General features: G+C 40.3%; 1 protein-coding gene across 1 annotated transcript; it reads left to right on the plus strand.

The window, feature by feature from the left end:
• Nucleotides 1-7,147: 7,147 nt before the first annotated feature.
• Nucleotides 7,148-18,995, plus strand: LOC146805338 (heparan-sulfate 6-O-sulfotransferase 3-like). Its single transcript, XM_085623790.1, has 2 exons — nucleotides 7,148-7,152; nucleotides 18,287-18,995. Exons 1-2 carry the CDS (start codon nucleotides 7,148-7,150, stop codon nucleotides 18,993-18,995), a joined length of 714 nt encoding a protein of 237 aa, XP_085479916.1.
• Nucleotides 18,996-21,517: the final 2,522 nt, after the last annotated feature.

Consider the following 21,517-nt stretch of genomic DNA (forward strand, 5'->3'; position numbering starts at 1 on the left):
GGGTTTTCAATGACTATGTGCGATTCCCCTCTGCTGATTTTAATTTGAGATTCTTTTCTAATATTTCCTTGTCTCCCTTTCACAGGAGTAAACCTTTCTTGCCATTATCCGTTCACCGTGCCACACCCCCCTCTTCCTCTTTCATTCAATAGATTTTTTACTGCAGTTTTTTTTAAAAGCCCAATGTGACCTAAGCCCACTGTCCTCTTCAGACTTGCATCCTAATTTTCCTGCACACTGTTACATTGCTCAAAATCTGGCAATATGCCCTTTTCCTCCTTTTCCAACTCTTTAAATTCTAGATCAAATCATGGCGTTTAATTATTTTTGTTTACATTTTCCAATACAATGTATTTTCATTCTTCTCTTCCTCCTTTCCCTTAAAATGTATGTTCTTCATTAGTGTCTCTCCCGGCTGGGCCTCCCCTTTCTGCCTACTCTTCTGTTGCTTTGTTAAGCTCTAATTATGGTGGAAATAAACATTGAAATTGCAATTATTTTCATTTATGTATTTATTTATATTTCATTTTAACTCTCTGAGTTTTAAAATGATCAAATCAAATTTAACATCAATAAGGCAGTTTTGTAGAGCAGAGGTTTGTGTTTTTGAAACTAGCTTTCTATTTATCCCTCTAATTCCGAGATTTAATACCCTGCCATTTTCTTTCAACTGCGAAGCAATGTTTGACATTGATTTTCGATATTTTTTTTTTCTTTTTAATTTCAGTAGATTTTTATTAAGGGAGGTTTTGTCAGGTTAGTTTTTGCTTCATTTTCCTTGAGTTACCACAAACCCATGTTTCGAAGTCCTATCTGTATTCGACCGTTTGCAAATATAATACATTAAAACAGAGAAGAAGCTGAAATTATACAATAATATTTAAAATTTGGCAACTACCCCCCTAATTGGCAAATTCAGAAAAATGACGCCATTTCTTAGTTATACTTAAGTTGTAATAAAAGGTTGAAAATATTGTAACAACTTTATTCTTGTAGTTGCAATCACTCTTTCCTATGTTTTGCTTCCTGCATGTTCAAAATCTGCTACAAAAAATTTCCATGTTCTGGTTTAAAACATTTGTCAGATATTAACTCAAAGGAGCTGAAGCACCATTCGCTCTAAATATACACTATAAAATATACTAGAAGGCAAAGCTGCTCCCAGTGCTTCAAAGAGGCATATATATTAAAGAAAATTCAACGACTAGAGCATTTTAGTTGAGTGTCCACATTAATAAACAGAAATGATTCTTGAACAATCCTTATAATCTGAATGGGATGACATTTAACCCTTCCAGATTCAAGTCTTTTATGTTTGAAAGCTTTATTGAAGAGTTTGATAACAAATGAAGATATTAGCAAACACAGAGACCATACATAAATCCAGTGAGAAACCGTAATACTGCTAATATCAATGCTAAAACCAAAAAGCATTTTAAGAGGATTTTAAAGCTAAAAGGAAGAAGAGAGGGGAAGAGATAGGGAGGGAAAGAAGGGGGAAGGGATAAAGAAATAGTAATATAAACCATAAACTATCAAATAATTACGGCATACAATCAAGTTATATAAATAAGCGATACAAAATGATCATCATAAACAAACAATAGAATTAGATAAACCTATTTGAGGTAACAGTAAGGAGAGAGTTCAAGTCGTTCAAGGGGGTTTAAAATTTTCTTAGTTGAGATGCATAGGCTTCTGCAAAGCCAATCGATCAAGATACGTGGTGAGGGGTAACCAAAAAAGATCAACATTACGAACATGTTTGCAAGCGGAGGCGAAGGAAACATCCAGTCGATGAAAATGACATAAGGAGTTCCACCAGCCTTGTAAGGAAATGTTTGTTAGAGATTTCCAGTTAGAAGATATGTGTTGGAATGCATGAGCAAGCGTCAGGTCAAAGAGACCATGTAAGTGTAGGGATAGGTTTAGAGATTCAGAAAGACTACCCAGAAAGAGAAAAGAGTTTGAGAAAGGAATAGGAAGAGGGAAGATGCGAGAAAGGCATGACCAAACTTTCCCCCAAAAGGTAGAAACAACTGGGAACAGAAAGAACAGATGAAGGTCAGCATTAGGAGTACCACAAGTCCAGTATTTAGAATCAGAAGAGGGTGAGAAACGAGACAAAGAAAGAGGAGAGAGATAGAGTCTATGATACAGATAAAATAAGGATTGAGTAAGAGAAGCAGAACGAGATATTTTTAAAGATCTGGACCAAAGCTTATCCCAAAGAGGAACAGACCAGGTACAACCAAAGTCTGCTTCCCAAGAAAGCTCCACTTTGGTTTTGACACGGTTTGGATTAGGAGATACGAAAGATTTATAGATGAGAGATGCTTTAGGGAGTGTAGCAAGAATATTAAAAAGAGGAGAAGGAGGTATTAATGGGGACGAGGAAGGGAGAGAATAGTAGCGGTCAAGGATAATTGCCATGAGGGTTGTAAATTTCTGCAAAAAGGACTGGGGGCAATAAAATAAAAGTTGAAATTGGGGAAAGGAACAAGGCAAAGTACCATCAAAGAGTTGGTTGACCCACATTACGACCCTCACTCTCCAAGATTTCCCAAAAATGGGTCTATTCTTTAAAAGGATAAGTGAATTATACCAAATAGGGGTATTTAAAAAGGATGTACGTGTAATAATAGAAGGAAGAACCAAAGGACTTAAAAGAGAAGAAGTGTGTTTGAATAAGGGAAGTGGAGAATAGGGATTTCTGGCAGAAAAACGTACCACTTCGGCAAAGGAGAAAGGTAATATTAATGAGTGCTCAATGAGGAGCCAAAGAGGAGTGAAAGGGGAAAAAGTTGATGAGATCCATCTCGCGGCTTGTCGTAAAGAAAAGGACCTATGATAAAGATGGAAATCCTGAAAATTAACTCCACCATTAGATTTGGGTTTACGAAGAGTTGCAAGAGAAATTCTGGATTTCTTATTCTTCCAGAGAAATTGCGAAAGGAGAGAATCAATTCGCTTGAAGTAAAATGCAGGAATATTAACCGGTAACATGGAGAAGGTATAAATTAGAATAGGAGCTATCATCATTTTAATTGAATCCAATCGACCCCACCAGGAGAGAAAAAGAGGATTCCAGGCTGAGAACAATTGGTCAATTCTAGAGACAACTGCAGATATATTTAATTTAACCGAGGATGAAATAGAGTTGGAGAACCAAATACCAAGATATTTAATCTTTGAACTATTCCAAGCAAAACCGGTAGAGGAAAATAAATGGGGAAGACAGGACGAGGTGAGAGGGAGAATTTCAGTCTTATATGAGTTAACCTTATAACCTGATACCAAAGAAAAGGATTTAAATTCGGATAATAAGGGGGGTATAGATGATTTTGGATCAGAAATAAACAATAAAATATCGTCCGCATAGGTGGATAGCTTCAATTGATTATTACCGTATGGGAAACCAGAAATAGAAATATTATTACGAATGGAAGATAAAAAGGGTTCAAGAGACAAGACAAAAAGAAGTGGGGAGAGAGGACAACCTTGGCGGACACCCCTCTGAAGAGTAAAAGGTGAAGAGAGTTGTCCATTCACAAGCACCGAGGCCTTGGGAGCAGAATATAACAGAGAGATAAGGGATACAAATTTGGGGCCAAAGCCATGCCAATGCAATGAAGCAAACAAAAAAGACCAATCAACCCTGTCAAAGGCCTTTTCCGCATCAACAAAAATAGCAGCAAGAGGGGTTGAAAGTGAGGAAGCTTTATTTAGGGCATTGAGAAATAGGCGAGAATTGTCTGATGTGAGTCTACCTTTAATGAAGCCACATTGTTCTTTGCCAATGAGATGAGGCATAAAGGGATCTAAGCGCATCGCAAGTAATTTTGCAAAAATGTTATAGTCTACATTAACTAAAGAGATCGGGCGGTAATTTTTACATAGCTGATGGTCGCGACCTTCTTTGGGGATCAGACAAATGGTAGCATCTTGAAAAGTACCTTCTGCCTTGCCAGATGAAGAAAATGATTGAAAGAGGGTTAAGAGTTTGGGCAATAAAAGGTCTGAGAAGTGCAAATAAAATGCGACAGGAAAGCCATCAGGGCCAGGGGTTTTACCTTTAGTAAGAGAGGTCAAGGCTATAGAAAGTTCATGTAATGAGAGGTCAAGTTCAAGATCCGAAAAGTTAAGATGAGAATTAGACGGTTTAGGAAGTCTCTCAAAATAATTCCGAATAAGAGAAGGAGTGGGAGGACATTCTGGGGTGTAGAGTTTCTGATAAAATAATTGAAATTGATCAAGTATTTCCTTATCTTTATGGAGAAGAGCACCGTCAGAGGAGTAGATAGAGTCAATAAGAGTACGTTCCTTACGGGATTTAAGATAATTAGCTAAGAGTTTACCTGACTTATTGCGGCCTCCATAATACCGGGCACTACTACGAAGAAGAATAGAAGAGGCATTATCTGTAGGTAATTTATTAAACTCCAGCTTTGCTCGTAAGAGATCCGGTGACATAAATTTATCTGAAGAGGTGTAAAACTGATGCGTTTTTGAAGATATTGTTTTTTTTTCCGAGAGACAAAATCAATAATGAATCCCCTTGCAGTGGCTTTAAAGGAGTCCCAAAGAGGATAAGGAGAAATACTAGGGTCACAGTTAAAGAGAAAGAATTCCTCAACAAAAGAACGAAAAGAGGAGGAGAAATTGGGGTTAGTAAGAAGTGCGCTATTAAAGCGCCAACGGGAGGGCTTGGGATGTGGTGGGAGCAGATCAAGATCTGTTACAATGGGAGCATGGTCCGAAATGACAATGGGTTCAATAGAAGTAGACAATACATTCTGAGATAAAGATTTTGAAAGAAAGATATAGTCGAGACGAGAAAAAGATGAGTGGGGAGGAGAGAAGAAAGAGTAGTCCAAAGTGTCAGGGTGTGAAAGACGCCAGGAATCAATAAGATGTGATTGTGAAATGGTGTTAAGAAATTGTTTGTGAGATTTGTGCGATGCGAAACGAACTGTGGATTTACGGTCAAGGAATGGGTCAACAATCTGGTTACAATCCCCACCTAAAATAAATGAATCATCCTTATATTGGATACATTTCTTTGTAATTAAAGGCCAAAAAGAACAATCCGGTTGCACAGGTCCATAAACATTGAAGACAGTTAAAGGAATAGAGTTAAGTAATAATTTGGCTAATATCCATCGTCCATCCGTGTCCGTCTCCTGAGACAGAACCGTACACTTAAGCTTTTTGTGGCAAAGGATAGCAACTCCATTCTTTTTGTTACTTGAAGGTGAGAATAAGACCGTACCCACCCAACTTCTTTTTAACTTAAGAGACTCAATATCATTAAGGTGGGTTCCTTGCAAAAGAACTATATCTGGGTTATAAGAGGCTAAATGGGAAAGAACTCTCTGCCGCTTAATAGGATTAATGAAACCTTTTACATTCCAAGTAACAACTTTGAATTTACAAATAACATAGAATCAAGTAGGATAGAAAAGGTAAAAAAGATGCATGTACAAAAAAAGCCGAAAAAGAGAAAAATAGGAAGAATAACAAGAAAATAGATTAAAGTAGAGAAATAGGGAATAAAGAGATATGAAGGAAAACGGGACTTGATCAACAAGAAAAAGGGAAAGAAAAGGAAAAAGGAAGCAGGAAAAAAGGAAGAAGTTACAAGAAGAGACAGTACATATCCCAAAAGGATGACTGAGGAAAACATACCTGAGGGGAAGACGAAATAGGACAATGGGGAAAAGGCGACACTCAACGAGACAGATCACCCAAAACGGGAGTCCAGACCGGACCGCACCCGGACAAAGGACATGACTGAAGAGCCAAATGGAGAGGAAATCCATCCATCTAGATAAATAAATAAATATTATTTGAGATCATAGAAACATACAAAGAGGAACAAAGGTTGAGAATTTAAAGAGCGACACACAATGAAAAGAAGTGAGGTAATGGAGAACAGAGAAATCAAAAAGGATCAATGAAGAGCAAAAAGCATACACTGTTATTAAACAAAGGAAAGAAATAAATTGTAGCTAGATGAAAAATTGGGAAATAAGTGATTTTACAATCTGACATTAGAAGACTAACATATGGAAACAAAGATAGAAACATAAATAGAAAACCTGTAAGGGAAGAAAAGGTTAAACATATTCAGGAAACCTGCAAAGAAGAAAAAGTTAAACAATCAGCCACAGGAAGAGGAAGACGTCTCCATAGCAGAGTTAGAACGAATATGAATGAAGTTTTTGAGTTCAGCAGGATCTTGAAAAGTCCATGTCTGATTCTGATGAGTGACCTTGAAAGTACATGGGTGAAACAAACCATATCTAGCCCCAAGAGATCGTAGAGGGGCCCGTAGAGACAAAAACTCCTTCCGTCGAGAGGCAGTAGCATTCGAAACATCCTGAGAAAGAAACACTCTCTGACCCAACCAGGAGACTTGACGTTTGGATCTAGCCACTGAGAGAACGGAAAGAAGATCCGTGAATTTCAAAAAAGAATAATGACTCCCCTTGGCTTGGTTGATGTGGATGAACGAGCGCCAAGTCTATGAGCTCTCTGAATGTTGAGAGAGGTGGTGGACGGCATATCCAAAAGTTTTGGAAGAAAGGAGGAGAGAAAGTGCACAGGATCGTCCCCTTCCAGAGACTCCGGCAAACCATAAATACGAAGATTGTTCCTACTATTCCTATTTTCCAATTCCTCAGTATGTTGCTGAAGCGCCAAAACAGACTTTTCCAAAGAGGAGACCCGTTGAGATGTAGATTGAAGATCCGAAACCTGCCGCTCCACATATGTCACTCTATTATCCATGGACGACCATTTCTCTTCAAGAAACTGCATTTTCTTGTTGGTTTCCTCTACAAATGGGCGAAGAGCACGAATTTCCTCTAAAAGCATCTCCATAGAGATAGGAGATGGCGATTTATCTGGTGAGGAGGAGTCTTGTTTCAGACGCTTAGTAGACGTTGATGGAGGTGAAGATTTACTCAACAGCGGCTGTGCCGAGGAGGAGCGAGGAAGAGACACTCCCGCCATTGGAGCTGCCTTTGGAGGAGAATCCGCTGTTGAAGGAGGTGAAGACGTTGTCACAGGAGTGTTCCCCGAAGGAATAAAGATACATTTTGGATTGCGTAATTTGCACATAGAAATCTAGTTGTTTGCAACCATGGAGTAGGTGAGGAGACTGTAGAGTGAGGGAGTCCAGGGTGTGAAGGAGCCCACTCACATGTGACGCAGCAACAGTCAAGGCAGTCCAAGCACAATAGGAAGAGAAATGGCAACGTCTATTGTGAGGAAGATTGATGAGGGGAAAAAATAAAATGCTAAAAGTAAGTCTGCAAAATTGGTGCATTAACACCTTATTGAATGTCCAAGCCAAAGATATGGTTGAATGCAACTGGCGGAAAACATAGTCATATTATGAAAGCCACAATGGGAAAATTACCTCATTCCTGCAGTGTGGAAAAACAGAAATGACAAGGCAACCATAAAAGCAGGTCAGCGTCAGCATCCAATAAAATTGAAAACTCGGTCTCCAAGTGTCAAAAAACATCCAAAAAGCCAGTTAGAGGAAGAAGGAGATAAGTGAAACAAGCCAGCAACAAGCGCGAGCATCGCGCGTTAGACAAAATGGCGGCCACTCTGAGGGGAGAACGAGCGCGGCAAAAATAGAGTCATTCTGGGCTGAAAAATGAGAAAAATAGCGCTCACCAGAAGCGCGCTGTGTTTCCTAGCGGAATCCGACCTCAGGTGAGCTCGACATGTGGATAAGTCAGGGCCGGCATGAAAGGAAGAAATCCGGTGCGCCGGAGGTCCAGAGTCAGGCGGCCATCTTCGTCGGCGCTGTGACCACGCCCCCTTCCAGATTCAAGTCCAATGTGTCCTAGGAACCCATGAAACTGGGGCCCGAAACTTTCTTCTACCCTGGCTTACAGCAGTGGCAGTTGGTGACCCACAAAAATGGTAAGTCGAGATCAATACAATTAAAACAACAACATAAATACAGATTTTAAAAAACATGCAAATAAACATCTAAAAATGAAAAAAAAATCTTTTCACTTACTTTAGTCTGCAGCATGTCCTCGGTGTTCTCTGGCTCCGTCTCCAGACTCCTCCAAGCGCGATGTCCCAAAGGTCTCTTATCCAATCCAGACACTGCTCTTGCTCGCTTTGCGTTATTCATCGCCGTTCGTTGCTGATATGCCCCCAGATTCTTACCCGCCCAGAAAAACAAGGGTGACCTAGACAAAAAATAATGATAATAATGGAAAGAAAATAGAACTAGCAAAATAAAATATTGTGCCTTATCTCTGACGCTGAGATGCACACCTTCTCAGTTGGGATGCCCATGTGATTGGAGTAAAATGACGTCACTTATTGCATGAAAGCCCCGTGCTGTATGCTGGGGGGGGGGGGGGGCGAGACCAAAAATGTAAACGGCATTTGAGCAGAGCAATAGAGATGGGCTCGCCAAAAACCCCTCTATGTGTCAGGCACATACATTTATGTACTATTTTTTATTACATTGTATATTGTACATTGTATTGCATAGTCAGTACCGAAAAAAAACGCTCTTTCTCCTCACAAAGGCATTTTTTATTTTAAAAATGCAATAGTGCACGAATAGACTGTTGCTTAGGCCTTTGATTTAATCAATTAGGTTACGTGGCAGTCTCTTCCTTAAGGCGTCAAAGCGCGCACTCCACCCACTCCTCTGTCTCCTAAAACTCCTGTCATTGGGCTAAAGGTTAGGAAAGACTGTGTTTAAAAAAAATAAAAAAACAGACTACATTCCAGAGGAGTATGCGAGAATTCACCAGTTCGGTTGTTTCCTTTCAGAAGCGGCGTGCTCCCTCTTGTGGCAGCAAAAGGCATCCGCACATAGAAAGCAAACCACAAGCAAGACGTTAATGGAGAAAGAACATTGCAATTTGGTCGTATTCTCTGTCATTGAAATCCATTTATCTCAGATGAACATTTCAGCTTTAAATCAAGTAATTTTATGTTGCATAATGGCTGCGAGAACACGCATCAACCGAAAGGTCAATGGTACATCCTGTAATTGTATCACTCTGCTAACTGCGCATTTATTGCTCTGAAGTAATGAAAGCGGAGGTTGCAGTGTATTAAAAAGATTCCCAGGAAATAGCAAAAAGACCCTTTCTGGTGTGGAATTCTTTTCACACAATGTACTGAGGATCAGCAAAATCCCAGCATATTAGCTTTATTTTTCTTACTAATTACACCGTCACCTTGGTTTACCTGAGTGCAGGAAAGCTGAAGGTCGGCACTTTGTGGAGAGGAACAAAAGCTGAATTTCTGAAGGCAGTTTTTTTAGTCACAGCAATATGTAGTACAAGCAGTACTCGATTTTTTAGAAAATATATAAATGGCAGGATTCAAAGATTTTCTTAGCGGTTTGCCACCGGTTTCATCTACTGCTACTGCTGTTAATTGCTCCCATTGGTTCATCCCCTTTCGTTCAGCGCCTTTCCCTGACACAGCTGAGGTGTCGGGGACCCTGCCATGAGGCGCGCTGGTTGATTCAGTGCAAAGCACTCCACCTGTGTTTTTTTCTTCGTTTGCATTTTACTTCGAACTTCTCCTTGGCACTTCATGAACTGCTGAAGGCACAGCTCAGAAATTTGCCGACAGGTCACCGTGGGGGAAACACTTCAGTGCAGGCAGCGAAATATCCTTCAGCAAACAAAAGAAAAACGTGCGGCAAAGTCAACTTATCCGGTTCAGAAACAGTGACTAATGACTGTGTCTCTGTTTCAGAGCAGTGCTTTCTGCTCTCAGAAATGTTAAGTTAAATGTATGGGCTCTAGACGTTTGAGCCAGCTGCACGCCTTTTCGTTGCTTAGTCTGGGAGTCTAAATCTAAAGCTAGCCAAAGACACATATAATTAACAAATTGACATTAGTGATTGTTTTGCACATAAACATCATTCCCTGCAAAGCAGGCACCCTTGTGCTATGGTGCAAAAGTGCCTCCGCTGGCGCTAGGCAGCTAAATTCCACGCCAGCGCTAGCGGAAAGGAAGTGCTGCGCCACATTCTTGTGAATATGGCGCACCCATGCATTTTGCAAATGTTGGAGTGCAGTGCTGCCGGATTTGGGACAGCTCTAGGCTCTGACATTTTCCCTTAAATATTCCCCTAAGTTTCTTAAATAGTATCAAGCAATCCCACCTAACCTCGCTTTTTGTGCCACAGTTCAAGCACTTGTTCTTTCACACATTGATGTGGGCAACACTCGGTTCATGGTTTCTTTGAGTCCCCCTCATTGATCTGTGCACATAACTACCTCATCCCCAAACAGGTACAGCCATTTCAACTCACCTTTAAGGATCTCTACCTGCTTATAGTTATAGCACCTATCAAGATCAAGGCACATATTGTTGAAGAATGTTCCCTCTCTTTTCGCATCCAATCAACTCGTCGCACCAACCTGGTGAAACTGAAGATTCCAAAGCACATTAATACAAAACAATAAGTGAAGGCTTTTGTCTTCTATGCAAACTACCTGTTCAATAATCTCCCCCTTCATCCACTTACCACCCACTTTTGAACTATTCATTCCCCTGTCCTTGGACTGAATGTACCATTATCCATATTCCTACCTGTTTTGTGAACATCCATCAATTGTTCTCTAACCCCTACACCCCAGCACCTGATCGTGGACCTATTCAAGGAATGGCATATGCTTTTGGAATTAGGCTTTTTCCTCATGCCTCCCCCCCGCAAAAAGAAAAATAATTCCATAATGATACAGTCCAATGTCCAAATTTGAAAGTATAGACAGTCTGCTTTAAAGATGACAGGGAAGATGAAAAGCCTTGTATATGGAATATTAAAACATAGGGGCAGATTTACAAGGACTGGCGCATCCCTGCATATCAGCAGGGATGCGCCAGGGAAGATGCGTCACGCAAGTTTACCCTTGCGCCACTACAGATGCACCGCATTTACAATGCGGCGCATCGTGGCGCAAGGATAAACAGATGTGTGACGCATCTGATGGCGTAAGGGCGGTGCATTGCTGGAGTCGTGTCGCAAGCGCGACGCAACTCCAGCAATACTCAGGGGCTGCCCATACCTAACATGCTGTGTCACGACTTACGCCTGCTTCAGGCAGGTGCAGGGTTTTGACGCAGCAGCGTCGGAAAAGTGACTCAGTGAAATCTTGTAGATTTCACTGCGTCACTTTTCCGAGGCTTTTTCTGACAGAACACCCACCCTGAATACATTAAACCTGACGCAGGTTAAATGTAGCACAGGGCTTTACAACGTGACGCTTCTCCGTAGATGCGTCACGTTGTAAATAAGTGACGCAACAGCGGCGTAAATGTGTCACAAGGGGCTTGTAAGTCTGCCCCATAATGCTTTGGTGTACTGATCGATATGTACCTGTGCAGCATTGATGAATGTGCAGGGAGGGAGGTTGCAGGACAGATAGAGAGAGGTGAATGAGCCAAAGAGGGCACGAGGAGACGAACGTAAAGGGACAGAAGTAAGGTGGTGAGATGGGAAGTGAGAGAAATTTGTGAATGATTGAAAGGGAGAAATCATAATAATAACCAATTGGAGATATATTTTAGGGTAGGCAAAACAGAGCCTCCAGCGTGGAGAAAATTGCTTCCTTCCCAATTTCCACAGACTCAAAAGTCAGCCCCGTTAAAGTAGTCTGTCAATGACATATACATTTACCTTTATGCCGACACAGAAAGAGAGAATTGGAGAGAGGGTGAGCTAGTGGCAATTTGCTTCACTACAGCTTGAGCCACAGATTTGCAGGACCAGAGCATTATTTCAAGCCTTCTTCCAGCACAATAATGGGAGAGAGTAAATTTGCTGTACAACACAATGCAATGCAAAATAGCTTGTTGTCAAGGAGTGGACTCATTGGGTCTGTAAAGCTGTCTTTTGATTGCAAGGAAAAGTGTTCCACCCCGTGCCTAATAGTGCACTTAAAAGGCATTACGTATCTCTTTAAGATGGGTCCCATTTAAGAAAAAAACACAAAGGGCAAAAAAGGTCCTAGACCATCTAGTAGCTTTTGTAGATAGCTCCTAATTGGAGATGATTTAGGCAGAAAAAGATAAACAAGGCACCAATCTCTTCTGCCCATCAGTGAAGAGAAAAGAGACAAGCAAGGGCTTCCTGAAGATAATACAAAAGAAAATCTGTCTGCAAAGAGCAAAAAATCAGTGGCTAAAATGGTAACAAGTGGGCAATGAACATGATGAAATAGAAGGAAGTGAATGTGATGCGACGCGTCCTTGACTTGTTTGTGTCATTTTATTATATGATTGATTCAAATAGGAACTGACATCATAGGAAAAGGCTAAACTTAATATTAGATTGCGAACATCGGGCACTAATTTCTGGGCAGACCACCATCTTGGAAAGGGCATTTCATAAGGCTTGACTACTCCCCTTTCTTCCAACACAAGGCATCTACTAGGCACACAAAGAAGAAACCCAAGTTTGATGTCTTTCTCGAGAGGCACTGCCTGATTGTGCCAGAAACACAGTGTCTTTTTCTCAACATTTGCTGCCTCAGGTAATCTCCTGGTATGGATGTGACACTGTATGCCCCTTCCTGAAGATCTCGGTTTATCAGGGCGCTACTGGAAAAAGTAGAAGAAGTATCTTCAGAAGAGCTCTCACTAGATGGAGAATGTATCCAATGAATCGAGAATTGGAAAGAACCTCAAAATCATCTGAGAATTACAGATTTATTGAAATTCATATTCTGATTGTCCTCATGCCATTATTTACAGAGGTTCAAATGGGGCCTATAATAAGGATAACAAATATATGGTTCCATTGGGAAAGAATGTGAGAAGGAATTAATCTGTGAGAGTAATAACAAATGGACCAAAATATTGTGATGGAAATGTGTCTTGTAATTTGTGAACAAGAAGATAACAAGAAGATAACCAAACTAATTTAAGGGGGAAAAGGTGAAAAGGATGATCTTGATTTGTCAGCATATTCCTTTATCTTGACTTTAGAATGGTGTAAACTTTCAGAAACCAGCTGCCAATATGATGATAAGAAGGAAATCCTCTTGGTAAATAAAAAAAAAGATTAAAAAAAGGGTAAAATTTAGTAGCACTGTGAGTTCCAGTGTTATAAGATATTTGTAAATTGGTAAATAGGAAGCCCAATTATCTTGAGTTGCATTACAATAGCATTGCAGGCATTGTTCCAAACTGTCAGGATGCCTGGCAGGACCTCTCTTCTCACACCAATTTCTACACTTGCTCCAAATAATGCTGGTGCGAGGGTCTAACTTCTCTCCTCCCCTTCTTGTTTGGGATCTTCATGCGACCCAGTTTCAAACTTTTCCTCAAATAATGCTGCAGAGAACATCATTATTGCCTCCTTCCCTTCCTGTTAGGGCCCACGTATCAATGGGAAGAGTATCAAAGATTTTGGTGCGTTTTACTGTGTCTGGAGTCTTCAGTGCTTGTTGAGAACCTGAATTTATCTACTCTAGGTCTAGTCTCATTAGGTGTTATGAGATATTGGCAGCCATCATGGGTACTTTAACTTGAATTTTCCTTGTGCACAATTACCAGTGACCCCGCTCCTCTGGTTTGCTTGTTTTTGATGTTATCTCATCTTCCATTCATCTCTTTGGACAGCGAGGATCCTCAAGACCATTGCATCTCTACCTATTTGGACAGGTGAGAATTTTGCCCAGTAAAAAAGGAAAGCAAAAAGCCAAAGGTAGTCCAAGCCATCAATTATGTGAGTATCAAAGCTAGTTAAATCCTGTAATCACAAGTGAGAGCATCCAGTGAAGAGTATCCCTCGCCCATCTAGTCCAGGGGCAGAGGTACAAGGTAGGCAAAGACCTGCAGTGCAGAATAATTACTTGGAGACAAAGGACCATATTTAAAGTTTGCTTGATAGAGTACTCTGCCACAAACATGGTGGATTACCCTGTGTTCCAAACCTGCTGTTCACAAGCTTTATTTAGATTCAGGCAAAGCATTATGTTTCCACAAGCAGAGCCTCCCCTCACTTTACCAGTGCATGCCTTTGACAGATGTCTCGAGTGACAATAGGGCCTTCCTTCAAAATACCTTAGACCTGTGATTCTTAACTTGTGGTTCTGGGACTGGGATTCCACAAAGCCTACTCAGGGGATGCATGATTGCCTAGAAAATGTAACAATATTGATAGAGTAATAAAGTGTATATAAATAAAGAAGCAAAATAAAAAATGATGGGCCACATTATGATGGCAGTGGGACCGCCACCATCAGGCTGTCGGTGTGCATCGGACCCTGCATGACCGCCCACCCGCATTATGATTGTGGGCGGATGGAGGGCAGCAAGGAAGTTCGACTGCCACACATCCGGTGAGCCCGTCGGTACATCAGAGGGACTGCAATCCATACAACAGTGGAAAGGCAGGCAGAAAATCCCCACTCGCCCTGCGATATGGGCTCTTGGAGACACCTATGGTGGCCCACACATATCTCTGCACAATGTGGCAGGCACCGCATGTGTCTATTTTGGACTGTGGTATATGCTGCAGCCCACAGCACACACCGCAATACAAAATATACAGATTGCGACCGCTTTGAAGGCAGTCACATCCTAATCCTGATGGCGGGACCACTGACAGCTATTCGGCCGGTCCCTTTCGTGACAGGATGGCGGTCTGACTCTCGTCAGACCGCCATCATAATCAGGCCCTATGTTTGTTTCCTCAGATTGATTCATGAGAGCAGTGCAATTGCATCAAGCAAAATATAGTATGGACGATGTGTGCCCTCAAAGGAATTTAGAAAAGTTCTAACCTTGGCATAAAAATTTACATTTTTATTTTTTTAAATATGTATTCGTGAATTAAATAAAATATTATGTATTTGCTTGAAGAATTCTTGTTTCTGTACTTTTTGTGTATTGTTTTGTGGTTCGAATCCTCAAAAATGCCTCGGCAGAGTTAGGGTTAAGAAACACTGCTTTAGACTGTTTCCCCTAGGTGAATAATTAACTGTAGTTTGTTCCTATATGGAACAACTTTAGAACGTCTTGAGGTTCAAAACAGGAAATTAAGTAAATGACTCCCACACTCCTGGAGGAAACTCCCAGTGTGTCAAAATCATTTTCTGAGTCTGTTTTTGAAAATCAAAATACCAAGCAGGTGGAGATCTCTAAATATGGCAGACAGGTCATACTTTATATTTTCTCATAAAGTTAGGGTGTCAAACCAAAATCATTGGGCACAGTGAGGTGAAACTAAGTCCTTGTAGCACAGGGGACCCTCTGGGCATGTGGCAAATGAGCAGGGGAAACAATTGCTGTTATCTCAGGCCCTGATGGGACTTTTCTATACAGATCATTGCATTCTGTTTCTGGTGGCATGCTCTAGCTACTACAGTGTTGGTTTTAAACATCCATGCCTCTAAACATGTGGGCGCCTTTACAGTTGACTCTGCACCAATGGAAGAACCTCACTGCCCAGGGTGGCTTCATGATGCACATGGGTAGCGAAGAACTTAAGCTCCCTCCTTCCTTACATGGCACAACACAATCATGGGGTCATGCAGCAAACTTTCTTGATGGCCCTTAGAGCCCTCAAATGAGAGGTATAGTCCACTCTCCATCTTCTTCTCTGGGTTACTACGTCCAAAAGATGCAGTTGCATGCCCCTCACAAGATCTCTGACCCTCACCCACAGCACACAGTTTGGGCTCACTTTCTGCCACCGCCCTTGTTGGATGATTGGACTTCAGTCAGGATAGAACATCCCCCTCAGAATTTATACTAACCTCCTGACAGAGTCATCCTTGGTTCGTTGGCCTGGTTCCCTTCTTAGTTGCAAGACTGTAATTCACCTATCTTAGTTGTCAGGCTGCGGTCACTCACCACTACACTGGCAATGTCAAGAGGACTGATGTCTCCCATCTGGAGAATCTGGGGCTTGCACCGGTGGGCAGCCCCACCTATTGGCAGCAAGACCCATCTGTCCTCCTGAGAAGATGGTCCACATCCCCTAACTAAGGACACTCAAGCCCCTCTGATTCAACTTAAACTGTTTATCAACGTTCTGCAGGCCTTCCCTGACACGCACTCACCTTGGACAACTCCCTATCTTCAAGTGACCAAGCTGAATACCAATCAGGGACCCTAAATATCTCTTTGACATGTTACCCTGAAGGCACATATACCTACACCCCTTGCACTGAGCTCCAAGGCTGCCACACAAGCTAAATTGGTGCCTGGAAACCCAGAACTTCTAAGGAGGCATCAAAGCCTTCCACCCCAATATTGGTACAACTAAAGTGCACCAGGCAGGAGGTTGCCACAGCAGAGCCCTCTGCTGCTTGTCCTTCTGATAGAGCAGAGTGACAATCCCTAACACGTTTCTAGCACCAAAGCAGTCTGATGCTTATAGTCACCTCCTTTTGGAGCGGGCATTAGCTACCTCCTATACACTGGATTGGGGTATAGGAATATATAGCCTGGCACATGGTCCTCCAACACCCAATCCTTCAGCTGTGGTTAAAAGTTCGATTTACTCAATAGGAGGTCAATATTTGCTTCAGTTGTTCATCATTTTAAACTTAGGTCAGTGCTTTTAATCAATCTATAATTACATCAGTCCACCGTAATACAATATCTTTGGGAAACAAATTATTTATTGACAAACTGTTTTGGTTGATGAAACACATCCAGAATCCAACAGTCAACACGTGTTTCATGGATAACCCTCTTTTTCGAGGCTTGAGAATCACGTGTAGTATATGTCCCATTGGAAGAATGGCTGCCTCAAATTTCGGTGCCTCAATATTTAAGACGTCAATTGGCCACTATTTGGTATCAGCAACCTAGATGGACTGAGAGCATGTTTCATTACTACGAGGACATGCTGACAGTCATTTAGGTTGCTGACAGACCCCAGTGAAGACAATTGTTTTAACTTCATTTGAAAATGCATAGAAATGACACAAGGGAACCATTGAATGCCAGACATAAGCCACAAATGTGCAAAGAGTACTCTTGGACAATTCCTGGAATATAGGAGTAAAATGCCATGAGTACTACAAGAAGACGTCATACCTACTCATTTACCACAATTTTTGGAAATTGGGCCTGCGTCTTTCTTGTCATTCCTATTTTACTATAGAAAATGCACAAAACATCAGACATTTTTTAAAGGCTCAGGTGGTTCATTCTTAATCTTGACTACTTCACGTAGGCCTACTATAGTTTCAATAACTCTGCTCCTTAGAAGCATCTTTGTCTTATAAACATGATTTTAAGCTGCATAAGGTGTTGAAAAGATTTTACATCCTCAAATGACACTGGGTGTAATCATCATAGAGCAAGTCTTCTTGCTACTTTGCTAAAATATCAAAAAACGAAATGTGGTAAACAGTGCTGAAACTAGGCAGTTTAAAGCATACTTCATGGTTCTCAAGCTCCCTAGTTCCATGCATGAGTTGCTCACGCTTTCAGGATATTCTCTTCGCATTCTGAGATTTTCTCTTTCTGATTCCCCTATTTCAAATCAGAAGAACAAGTCCCGCAATTCAAAGAGTAGACCTGGACAGAATGAACCACTCACGCGTGGGCACAAGTGGGCATGCACGTATATACCACTCAGATTTTGTGCTAGTTTTACTAAAATAACCATTGGCTTTCAAGTAACATTGTAAAAGAGTCCATAAAGCTATCCCTGCCAAAGGAGAATTAATGTAAATCAATGAAAATTTGAAGTCAGTATCAGGTACTTAGCTGCGACTTATAGATGTTTTTGTAGGAGTAAAAGGTGCCCTTGTTTCGCAAAGCTTTTTTCATGAGAAAGCATGTCCTACTCATTAGTAAGTCACGTCTCTAAGACTGGAGTAAGACACAACTACTCATTGAAAGCGATTTGTAGCTCGAGTCCTCCGTCATTAGGAGGTAAAGCTGCATTGCTTCTATTCCTATTTCTGGATATCGTAGGAATTAGGTAAAATATATCTGCCTGCAACCTCAAGGGGAATCTCTGTGGTACTGTGAATGAATAGTCAAAAATGGTGACGTGTACTGCAATTCCCATCAATATATAATTGGCACAGTAGAGGTGCTATATACAAATAAGTGTGTGAATATTTCTGTTGCATATGACATGGTTGTAAACTCTTATGTTGTTCAGCAATTAAAATGCCTTTTATGATCTGTTGAATACTTAATTATTAGGACTAACCAAAAGTATGTACATTTGTTCATTCTGTTTTATATGTATATATATGTAAACTCTTTTTACTGAATATATTTCTTTCTATTTCAGGAACTTCTATTACATCACTATGCTTAGAGATCCAGTTTCACGCTACTTGAGCGAATGGAAGCATGTCCAAAGAGGTGCCACCTGGAAAGCCTCCCTCCATGTGTGTGATGGAAGAAGCCCAACACCGGATGAGCTCCCAACATGCTACCCAGGAGATGATTGGTCTGGAGTTAGTTTGCAAGAGTTCATGGACTGTGGCTACAACCTGGCTGACAACCGCCAAGTCCGCATGCTGGCCGACCTCAGCCTTGTCGGCTGCTACAATTTGACTTTTATGAATGAAAGCGAAAGAAATGACATCCTTCTGCAGAGTGCAAAGAACAATCTTAAGAACATGGCCTTTTTCGGACTCACAGAGTTCCAGAGGAAAACACAATATTTGTTTGAAAGGACATTCAACTTGAAGTTCATTTCTCCATTTACTCAGTTTAATACTACAAGGGCCTCGAATGTTGATATTGATGAATGGTCGCGCAGGCGCATAGAGGTGCTTAACTATCTTGATATGCAATTGTATGAGTATGCCAAGGACCTCTTCCTTCAGCGCTTTCAGTTCACCAGGCAACAAGAACACCAGAGAAAAAGGCAAAAGCGGAGGGAAGAACGGCGGCTCCTAAGAGAGCATAGGGCCCATCAGTGGCATAAAGAAGACGAAACTTCAGAAGTGACAGCCACTGAAGACTACAATAGCCAAGTAGCAAGATGGTGACACTATTTTCTAATTTGATGCAGATGAATGGAAGAAACATTTTGATACCTTGAGAAGAGTTTGGTGAATAGGAAGAATCTTAAGAAAGGGCAATGGCCATACTTCGAAGTTTCTTCAGGGTCTTATCTATTTCATAATTTTGCTCCAAAAATGAAAACCTTTGTGTGTTTCTAACACGTTAACATCCTTTACAGAGAATTTGAGGCAAAAAGTAAATTGGAGGCATTACTATATTCACTGCATCCCGATTATGAACAGCCACAGCATAAGTGAAAAATACATGGATTTTTCACCAAAACACCATATGTTTTATTGGGCCTTGGCAATGACTGTGTGACAGCTAACATTGATTTTATTGTCACCATTCCTTACACTGGATTTATCCGGAACTTGCAAATATGTGTTCCCTGTACTCAAAAATACAATTGAACATCAAAAGTTTTAACATGTAAATGTAAAAAGAATGTATATTTCATATAAGGTCAGATTGTGTAACATTATTTCCATGTACAAACAGTTCATATTTGTACTTGGCAGTATATTGCATTTTCCATTTTCTTTGTTAATTCCCTTTAAAAAATTAACCTTCGTTTATGAAATGTTATTTGTTTTACCATTGGCTTAGTTTGTTGATGTGTTTGTATCTAAAACGATTTCTCTTCAACGGAGCAAGATTAATCACCAGTATTGTTTGTCTCTTTAATATGTATAAGCATCAGCCTGTCTGAGACATTCTTGTGTTGCAAAGCATTTAAAATAAATTGAGGATCCAAAATGAATGCAAAATATGCAGATTAGAACAGTTTATATTCTGTAATATTTATTCTAGTACTTAGCTGACCTGGATCGCACTGGTTAGTCAGTGAATTACATCATCAGAAAAAACAACCATTTATCAATGAGGATCATAAGGTATGCTGACAGACTTAAAAAGATAATCAATGTTCAGCTACAAATCTAATTTTAATGAAACTAGAACATACTTGTTGTCTGTGCAAATTTACTTTAGCTAAGTAGACATCGCCATCAAATGTTAAAAAAATATCTTAGAGTGAAAATTGCAAAATTATCCAATTCTATTATGTTATTTGTTTATACATTTTAGTTATAACCGTTAAACCCTTTGGAGTGAGTGTTTCGAAAAATCTGGCAATGTTTTGGCAAAACTGGATTACTCCAAATGACTAAATACAGGTGAGCTAAATATTCTGCAGCACCTTTTGCGAGACAAAAAAAAATGGCCCAGTATTCGTCCATTGGTGTTCTTTTTGTATTTTCAATTCCAACTAGCAATGTGAAAATGTAATTACTACATAAATTAACAAATGTTAATCCTAACATTACCTCATGCATAGCAATCATGCACACACAGTGGCAGGCAAATCAGTGGGGCACACGTACATGCACTCATGTGGATAGATCAGTGCCCATGAATGCATAAATTCACCACAAGCACAGACAAACATGCATACATGCAGCTGTTCTCATAGAGCTGCACAGAGATACAGTGGCAAAAGGAGACATGAACAGTTCCTAGTACACACAGACAACACAGACACATACAAAGATTGACTATACAAATACTGACACACTAAAGTAGTGTAAAATACACAAGCACGATGGATGGAGGGAAAATAAAAATAAATTAATCTGGTCTTTATGATAATGTCGTATTCACTTGTTTACAACTTTCCATGGACCATATATGTTATCAACAACAATACTATGTTACAGCTTGTGTTGCAAAGCTGATTTCAAAGTTCAGGTACTGTGTCTGCAAATTCTGCATAAAAATATGCGTCTCAATAACTAAAGCAGGTATCTGAATTTCATTCTGAGGTCAGGAAATCTTAGAAATAAAAATGTACAACAATTCCTTTCAGGAAATGGGAAAGTGATAATAGTAATTTTGAAATATATATCATTTCTTATTGAGAAAAAGGGGCATCTAAAAGGAAGTATCCACTGAACTTTGGAGAAAGAAAATCATACATCACTCCACTTTCAAAGAGGCTTGCCTTGAAATGCCCATAATTAAAGTCAAAGCTCAACCCCATAATGGATGCTGTCAAGATTGGCAATGTTTAAAAAGAATCCATCACAGAGAAATTGAAATCCCATACTTAAAGTGCAACATTTAGAACAAAGACAATATCTATAATGTTTCATTCCAGTTTCACTCATTTCCCCCTTTTCTAAGTGCAATAGATTAGCCATGTATGAGGCTAAAATATCTTAAATGTGTTGTAGAGTGAAGTTGCAAAGCTTTTTTCAATATTCATAAAGGTCTACGTAAAACTTTGCAAGTTTCGAAAGTTTTTCACTGTACCATTTCCACATGAAAACTGTGAAACTATGTCACATATTTAACACCATCAAAATGTTATTGTGCATAGAAAAACTCTGAAAAGGTAAACTTGGAGAGAAAACACATGCAAAAAATTGTCATGATGCATACTCAATTTTCACAAACTTTAAACTTGCAAAGAAATCTCCTTAAACAGCGACCTGGCCTAGAGATC

This window comes from Triturus cristatus, chromosome 8 (genome assembly GCF_964204655.1).
Source record: "Triturus cristatus chromosome 8, aTriCri1.1, whole genome shotgun sequence".
NCBI classification, from domain to species: domain Eukaryota; kingdom Metazoa; phylum Chordata; class Amphibia; order Caudata; family Salamandridae; genus Triturus; species Triturus cristatus.